Here is an 8,005-nt window from a genome sequence, read left to right on the forward strand (position 1 = left end):
ATTAAATATACGACATCAGCGCGGGTTGTCCCTCAAACCCCGCAGCGGTTCGACATTCCGGTTCAACCTTGTCTTACCGGTCCCTCATTGTTATCTCTGCAACCCTTCCTCCCTTCTTCGATCGCCCTTCTTTTCTGTCGCAAATCTGGACGGCAAGACATCGCGGCTCGGGACGACAGCTGCCTCTGTTTGGCAGCAACGCAAAATGGCCGACGAAAGGAAACCCGCGGATCCGCCATTAAGATCCCAATCACCGCGCCCAATAACGGATAGCAAATCACCACCCTCACCACCCCCTTCCGACAAGGTCTCCTCGCCATCACCACCCCATACCATGACCCCCGAACGGCGCACCATCGTGGAGAAATCCCTCAAGCGCAAACTCGACACCCGCTGCTCCCTGTTCGTCCTGATCTACATCATGAATTACCTCGACAGGAACAACATTGCTGCCGCCCGCCTCCGCGGCCTCCAAGACGATCTGTCACTCGACGACCAGCAGTACGCTACTTGCCTCAGTATTCTCTACGTGGGGTATATCCTCATGCAGATACCCTCCAACATCGTCATCAATCTCATTTCTCGACCATCACTCTACATCGCCGTTGTGATGCTCGTCTGGGGCTTGATCTCGACATTGACAGGTATAGTCACTAACTTCTCTGGCATGGTCGGGACGAGATTCCTGCTGGGATTTGTGGAAGCGGCGTTTTTACCTGGGGCGTTATTGATTTTGAGTAAATGGTACACGAGAAAGGAATTGACGACGAGGAACGCCATTCTTTTCTGCGGCAATCTCATCAGTAACGCTTTCTCGGCATTGATTGCCGCCGGGGTGCTATCCAACATGCAAGGAGTCCTAGGGCACGCAGCATGGAGGTGGCTGTTCTGGATCGAAGGCGGGTTGACCATGGCTGTTGCCATCAGCGCGGCGTTTATCCTTCCTGATCTTCCGACAAACACTAGGGGTTTTACGGAGGAGGAGCTGTATGTTGCGCAGCTGAGAATGACAGAAGACGTTGGCGAAGAGGACAAGGATGCAGAGGGGCAGAAAATCTTTGATGGATTTTTTATGATGGTGAGGGATTGGAAGGTTTACGTCATGATGCTGGCTTTTACGGCCTATACGGTCGGGTTGAGCTTTAATGCGTTTTTCCCGAGCTTGACACAGACATTGGGGTTTAGCTATGTGCCGACGCTGTTGATGAGCAGTCCGCCTTGGGCGTTTGCTTGTGCGGTTACGTTGGTGGTTTGTTGGCATTCGGATCGGACGCAAGAGAAGGTGAGTTTTTGATGTGCTATTATTCCCCAGCTTTTCAGGGACGGCTTACTGACGTGAGATAGTTCTGGCATATCACGCTACCCATGGTTGGTGGCCTTGTGGGCTTCCTCATTTGCATGGTCACGCTTAACACGGCAGCTCGATATGTCGCTTTGTTTCTCCAAGCATCTTCCTACGCCGGGTTCGTCGTGTTTTACTCGTGGATCTCGTCTTCTTTCCCACGACCACCTGCCAAACGCGCTGTGGCTCTCGCTGCTATCAACGCCTTCAGCCAGCTGGGCAATGTGGCTGGGATGTATGTCTGGGACTTGAAGGAGGATGGTTACAGGAAGAGCTATGGTATTGTCACGTCTATGTTTGGTGCTGCGATCTTCGGGTGTTGGGTGTTTAGAACTATCTTGGCGAGGTTGAACAGGCAGATGGAGAGGGAGGAGGCGACGGCTGTTGCGGAGGGGAGAGTACCAGCTGGTGAGAAGGGTGAGGGTGTGGTGACTGGCAGTGAGACGGAAGATGGAGGTGTTGTTGGACCGAGGGTGGTGAGGCCGTTTAGGTATTTGCTGTGATTTTGGATGTGATACGATGGTTGTTTGGATACCGTTCGATCGCTTCTCGGATGTGGATTGATGATGATCGGGGCGAGATTGGGAATATTGGATGTCGATGTCTTGGCAGTTGAAGTCATGGAGTGGGATATCAAATGGGCTATGGCACAAGGCCTGATCTTTCGAGTGTTGCTGCATTCGAATTCGGGAATATCTTGAATGAATTCGCCATCATTGAAGGCTGATCGTCTTTTTGCTTGCCGTTTGCTGTGCAGGAGGCCTTTCTGCCTTCTGTTCTGGGATTATTCTTCTTTCGAGAATCGGCAACAAAATGCCGTGCCGCAGCATCTTCATCCCACCGGTATGCCTGACATTTGGATGGAGGATTTATGAGCGTCATTATTCATATACAAAAGCTTCGAGAATGACGTTCTGAAGACTTGGCAAGGTTACATTGCTGGGCAGATTTCAGGCTTTGTTCTGGTGTTGGTTCTTTGGGTTTCGCACTGCACCAAGACAATAGTGGCACACAATGATTGGCTACAAGGTACGGATCTTCTTCCCAAGGTGACACTTGGAATGACAAACACAGCCAAACTGGGCCACGGCAGTGCAAGGGGCGCAAAGGTGGATTTTGTATTGGCCAGCGATCACACACCCCTGCTCAGCCTCCTTCACTTTGCCCCGAAGACCTGCGTGATGGACAGGGGTTCGATACAGCACATTTGCGGTGGTGTTGGAGCTAAAAAGGACCCTGCCGCCCCATCTCCCCCGCCTTTTGGAGTCCTGGAGCTACCACTATTTACTATTTCGACATCTTTCATCTGGTACACTGATACCATATTGGATTATTTACCAGCGGCCTAGCACAATCATCTCATCAACATCTGACGCACATCTGACACCATGTCGCTCCTTGAAAGGCGGGAAGGCCTCGCAGTCACTGCGGGCCTGACTGGCATCACCTTGACACCGCTGGTCGGGGTGATGGTGTTGAGCTTCCGCCGTGTCATCCGTCACTCGCAAGCTATTAAAATCGCCAACTTGTTATTCCGAATCGCGCTGCCAGTATACATCATGTATGTCCAGCCGCCTCTGTCATACGTCGTCTGATTAGGTACTAAGAGCAATCTGTTAATGCAGCGGCGTGATTCTCTACACATCCTATGCGGCCGTTGTTGCAGCTGGAACAGCAACTTACCGTACCGAGCTTCTACTCGGGCTCATGTCGAGTCTCTTCTTGGCTTCTGGCGTTATTCTTCTCACAAGCTCGATATACCTCACCGCACTTGCCGCGCTCTACATCGCGATGGGTAGAACAAAATGGTGGTCATGGCTGAGACTTGATACACTACTGGGCGCCGGTCTCTTGTTTATTCTGCTCATTGCCTATTGGGGCATGAATCTTTCAGACGTTGTCGAGGGCAGCTCGAGCACGTACCGGACATGGAGGATGCGGTGGCTGCTGGTTGTGATCGACTTGACGCTGTCGGTGATGTCTCTCGGCGTTGTTGGGATTGCGTTGTATGCGCTGCCGAAGTTGAAGAGGTTGAATCAAATCCCGCTTGGCAAGGTCAGTGCATTTTTACCCAAGTACGCTTTCATGCTGAGACTAACCCTATCATCAGATGCCGGTGTTGTTGGTAATTGCTGCTTTCCTCTGGGCTTTCACCGTGGTCTACGGCTTAGCCACCACCATCAAGAGTATTACCGATGAGTGGGAAGAAGACGAATGGGTTGCTAACCGTGTGATCTTCCCGCTGTTCGGTCCTTGGGTCACCAGTGCTGTTGTTTGCCTACTGTACTTGATTCTTCACAGCCCGGTCTGGTCTGATCCGGCTGCCATCCCGGCTGATGGGAGACACGGCCCTACACAGCCATACTATGGGCCTCAGCAGGGGAATCCTCAGATGGGCTACCAGCAGCAGCCGTACCAGCCCGGTTATGCGCCGCCGCATAACCCATCTGGTTACCCACAACAGCCTCAGCAATATCAGCAACCGCAGTATCCTGCGCAAGGGTATCAGCATACCCAGTCACCTGCTTCGTCGTTGCCAGTGTATGCTGATGGGAATCAGAACCCGCATGTCACCAATGTCAAATAGACGCCAGGTTGGGTAATTTGGCTTTGTAAAGTACATGTTGTGTCGAAGGATAGAAGTCGGCTTTTGGACTTGGAAGGGATTTAGCGTTGGGTTTTGTTGGATACCCCCTCTTGTTGACATTGTCTATGTTGATGCAGTCCTGCGGTTTGGATAACTTTGTGTCTCAGTATAAATAATTGGAAATATCATCTTGTGCAAAATACTGTCCCTTTGCCCATTGTGAACCAACTGTGTCCTTAGTCTTTGGGGAGATTCATCCTGTCAAGAAGTTCCATGGATGCGAATCCCTCGTGATCGAGCCGTGCACGTTTCAGCAACGGTCACACAGCATGAATCTGGATTTCTCCTCTTTCCAAAACCCCCTTTGGTTGGCCTTCAACGCGCCGTTTGGCTCCTGTGGCTGTCGTCGGCCCGAGAAATGCGCACCAGCAAACCCAAGTTGCGTCATTGGACGTGGTGACGTCACCACAAAGCCCAGGCTTCCCATCCAGCCATCGTCGTATAATGCGGGGTTTGGTCCTCCCCTTCCCTTCTTCTTCTTGGCCTGCGCAAAAAAACATCAACGATCAACGGCCAACCGAACCAAAAAAGATCATTCTATTGACATTGCATTGACCGCCACACAGAAAAAATGATCTCCAACGCACTCTTCTCGACCCTCCTCGCCCAGCTGTGCTGGTTCGCGACGTTTGCGCTCGCCGCGCCGGTTGACACGGTCCATGTCGAGGGTGGTAACGCGTGGCAGTATGGGACTGGTGGTGGGATTATTGGTCTGATTGTCTTGATTCTGGATATCATTGTCTTCAGTAGGTCTTCGTGCGTTGCGAGTTGTTGGGTGGGAGTATGCTAACCACTCGGCAACAACAGTTGAGGTCTTCCAGTCTAGCAGACCCCCCTCGTCCAAGCTTCTCTGGTCGCTGGTTGTGTTCCTCTTCCCTGTTGTTGGCATGATTATTTACTACGTCTTCTCGAACCGCTCGGCTCACAACAGCAGGAATGGATATGAGACTTTGACGCAGGGTTAAGGGAGGATGATGTCGGGCGTGAGGATGAGAGAGAGGGAGAGGGTGGAAGGAAGTGGGAGTAATAATGAGAGGATAATGATACCGGGAGACCTGCACAAACGAGATTGGGAGGAGACGACAACACGCATGGATGAACTTTACAGGCAGCTTTTGCGCATGGAGTTGGGTTGTAGCTGGATCATGGCTTACATAATTATATGAATGCGAACGATGCATACTCTTTTACATGGGCCCCTTTCTTCTTTTGTTCTGGACCGAAACACAGCTTGCGGGATGGGGGTTGCCTTGCAGTTTTGCTACTTCGAACTTGGCTGACGCATCAGTTCGGTGCCCATCTTTTGACCACAGGCTTCAACCCATCATCGAAACCTCCTTCAAACACAGCACGATAGCCACCATCCAGATTCACCGCATTATACCCGTCCTGCTTCAATATCCTGTACCCCAAATAGCCCCGGTATCCAACCTGGCAATAACTGATGATGGGCTTGTCCTTGGGCACCTCGTCCAACCTCTTCCTCAAATCACCCAAGGGAATGTTGACAGCCCCATCAATATGTCCACTCGCAAACTCCTTGGGCGACCGGACATCCAACAAAAAGTAATCCTCCAAGCTCTTCCTCCTCCCCTTTGACGTCTCAAACGCAAAGTCGGCAGCGTGGACAATCTCCACATCCCCCCTCAGCACATTCCCAGCCACGAACCCAGCCATATTCACCGCGTCCTTTGCGCTCCCAAAAGGAGGCGCATACGCCAGCTCCAGATGCTCCAGATCTTCCACCGTCATCCCCGCCGTCAGCGCCACGGCCAAAACATCAGTCTGCTTGTCCACGCCTGCGTTCTCCGGCCCGGTGACCTGGCCCCCAAGCAGCTTTCCGTTTTTGAGATCAAAGTGGATCTTGACCGTAAGTCGGCACGAGCCGGGATAGTAACCGGCGTGGTTGACCGGGTGGACGGTGACCCAGTCGTGGTTGCTACCACTAATCTCGTCAAGCTGGTGGGCGCTTAGCCCTGTCATGCCGACTGCTTTTCCAAAGACCTTGCAGACCCATGTGCCGATGTTGCCCCGGTATTTCGTCTCCTTCCCGCAGATGTGATCGGCTGCTAGACGACCCTGTCGGTTTGCCGGTCCGGCGAGGGCGAGCATTTTGTTCTTGTCTGGGTGGTCGAGGCCGAGGAGGAGGAGGTTTGGGGTTTCGACCATGTCGCCTACCGCGTAGATGTTTGGGTCCGAGGTCTGCATGTGCTCGTTTACTGTGAGGCCTGTTTTGCCGGTTTTGAGACCGGCGGCTTGGGGGATGGAGAGGCGGGCGCGGACGCCGGCTGCCATGATGACGAGCTCGGCGGGGATTTGTTGGCCAGAGGGGGCGAGCTCGACCTCTTGGGGGAGGATTTTGGTGACTGTGGCGTTGGTGATGAGGTTTACGCCGTGGGCGTTGAGTTCTTTTTCTAGGGGGTAGACCATGTCTGCGTCTGCGGGGGGGAAGATGTGGGATAGGCGTTCGATGATGGTCACTTCTAGGCCTAGGAGACGGAGGTTTTCGGCGGCTTCGAGGCCGATGAAGGCGCCGCCTATTACGGCGACGGTTTTCACGCTGTGGGTTTTGATGTGTTCTTTGATGGAGTCAAGATCGCCCAAGGTGGTGAGGTGGAATACCTGGTTTCCATCCCCGCCTTCGATGCCTTTTGGTGTGATCGGCTCTGCTCCGAGGGCTAGGACGAGTTTATCGTAGGGCATGATGTCCTTCTGTCCACTGATTCGATCATTGACAAGGACTGTTTTGTTTTGTCGGTCGATGGAGACAAGTTCGGTGTTGATTTTGACGTCGACGTTGAACCACGAGGCGATTTTCTCGGGAGTTTGAACGTGGAGTGCGTCGTCTGTGGGGATGACGCCAGAGAGGGCGTAGGGGATGCCGCAGTTGGCGTAGGAGATGTAAGGCCCGCGTTCGAGGACGGTGATGGGTGTGTGTTCGGAGAGGCCTGGTGATTGTTAGCCGCTTTGTGGTGGAATGTTAGTATGGATGGAAATTACTTACGGCGGAGGCGCGTTGCGCAAGACATGCCGCCTGCTACGCCGCCGGCGATGATGATTCTTTTCGGGGTGGTAGACATCGTGGCTGCTGGTATGGAGTCTGGCGAGTGAAGCTGGGGTTCGGAGCAGCTTGTGGTTGGACCGTCGGCCTGGAATTGCGATGAAATCCCAGGTTGGGTGTCGGTTTTAATCCAGTGTGCTTTGACACATGCCGTTCGACTTTTCTGTGGTGATGTCGTCACTGTATCGTGGAGTCTGCATGTGCGGTGTGAAGGTCAGAGCACGCACCGCCCAGAAAGTGGTGTCATCCCATCTTTCAGACTGCTGGGTAACTGAGCGTGGAAAGATGAGGCGAAGGCAGCTGGTTGAGATCACCGTTTTTCAAATGACCACCGGAATTCCGAATTGTTTGTCGGACATCATGAAGAGGTGAATAAGAATATGGAGATGATAATGATGGACGCAAGAAAATTCAACGGCTGAAGGTAGAAAAGAAAACGATGAGGAACACGGGGAAAGAGATCGAAAAAGGCCAAAAAGTCAAGCCTAAGAGAATGCCCGTCCTCGTTTCGAACGAGGCACCTCCAACGCCCACTATCCTTCCGCCGCGGATGAAGTGCCAGAAGGGTCCATGGGAAACAGTGCAGTGTGCTACACAATTACACCATGAATAGTTGTGCCTGTTGAATGGAAGGTGCTCAAAACCGCTATAAGTATTGACAGTAGAGCACGCTGCAGACCCTTTTGTCTCCAGCAGAGGATGTGGAGGTTCGAGTAATTTGACACTGAGCAGTTTCCCAAACATATCCGTGTGGTCTCTACTTGTTTCAAGTGAATCATTGACTCGGAAGTCGACCTTATGGCCGATGTTGTCCACATGCCTCCGTTACGATATGATGGCAATAGCAAAACTCCTGAAGCGTTCTATAGGCTCTTCACGCACCCTGAGTTCAATTTGCTCGAGAACGGCCCCCAGTTACTGCTTGTTTTCTGCCAAGTTTTGGTCATCGCAGGAC

General features: G+C 52.5%; 4 protein-coding genes across 4 annotated transcripts; 3 read left to right on the forward strand and 1 right to left on the reverse strand.

Annotated features, from left to right (window-relative positions):
* Nucleotides 1–205: 205 nt before the first annotated feature.
* QC763_607700 (uncharacterized protein) lies at nucleotides 206–1,845 on the forward strand (the record flags this gene model as incomplete). Its single annotated transcript, XM_062914607.1, has 2 exons — nucleotides 206–1,282; nucleotides 1,345–1,845. The coding sequence occupies 2 exons, from the start codon at nucleotides 206–208 to the stop codon at nucleotides 1,843–1,845; spliced, it is 1,578 nt and encodes a 525-aa protein (XP_062763303.1).
* An 885-nt stretch (nucleotides 1,846–2,730) lies between these two features.
* QC763_607710 (uncharacterized protein) lies at nucleotides 2,731–4,130 on the forward strand (the record flags this gene model as incomplete). Its single annotated transcript, XM_062914608.1, has 3 exons — nucleotides 2,731–2,903; nucleotides 2,968–3,397; nucleotides 3,453–4,130. 3 exons carry the CDS (start codon nucleotides 2,731–2,733, stop codon nucleotides 3,927–3,929), a joined length of 1,080 nt encoding a protein of 359 aa, XP_062763304.1. The 3' UTR covers nucleotides 3,930–4,130.
* Nucleotides 4,131–4,197: 67 nt separating this feature from the next.
* On the forward strand, nucleotides 4,198–5,233 carry QC763_607715 (uncharacterized protein). The gene is made up of 2 exons (XM_062914609.1): nucleotides 4,198–4,735; nucleotides 4,797–5,233. The coding sequence occupies exons 1-2, from the start codon at nucleotides 4,561–4,563 to the stop codon at nucleotides 4,952–4,954; spliced, it is 333 nt and encodes a 110-aa protein (XP_062763305.1). The 5' UTR covers nucleotides 4,198–4,560; the 3' UTR covers nucleotides 4,955–5,233.
* A 40-nt stretch (nucleotides 5,234–5,273) lies between these two features.
* On the reverse strand, nucleotides 5,274–7,069 carry QC763_607720 (uncharacterized protein; the record flags this gene model as incomplete). The annotated part of the gene is made up of 2 exons (XM_062914610.1): nucleotides 5,274–6,937; nucleotides 6,994–7,069. The coding sequence occupies 2 exons, from the start codon at nucleotides 7,067–7,069 to the stop codon at nucleotides 5,274–5,276; spliced, it is 1,740 nt and encodes a 579-aa protein (XP_062763306.1).
* Between the last annotated feature and the right edge of the window lie 936 nt (nucleotides 7,070–8,005).

Source organism: Podospora pseudopauciseta, chromosome 6 (assembly GCF_035222475.1).
Source record: "Podospora pseudopauciseta strain CBS 411.78 chromosome 6, whole genome shotgun sequence".
NCBI classification, from domain to species: domain Eukaryota; kingdom Fungi; phylum Ascomycota; class Sordariomycetes; order Sordariales; family Podosporaceae; genus Podospora; species Podospora pseudopauciseta.

Bases quoted from the DNA above. Each gene is read 5' to 3' on its own strand.
- QC763_607715 (XM_062914609.1), top strand. From the start codon at position 4,561: ATGATCTCCAACGCACTCTTCTCGACCCTCCTCGCCCAGCTGTGCTGG. The intron at 4,736-4,796 runs GTAGGTCTTCGT...CGGCAACAACAG, and splicing joins TCTGGATATCATTGTCTTCA to TTGAGGTCTTCCAGTCTAGC.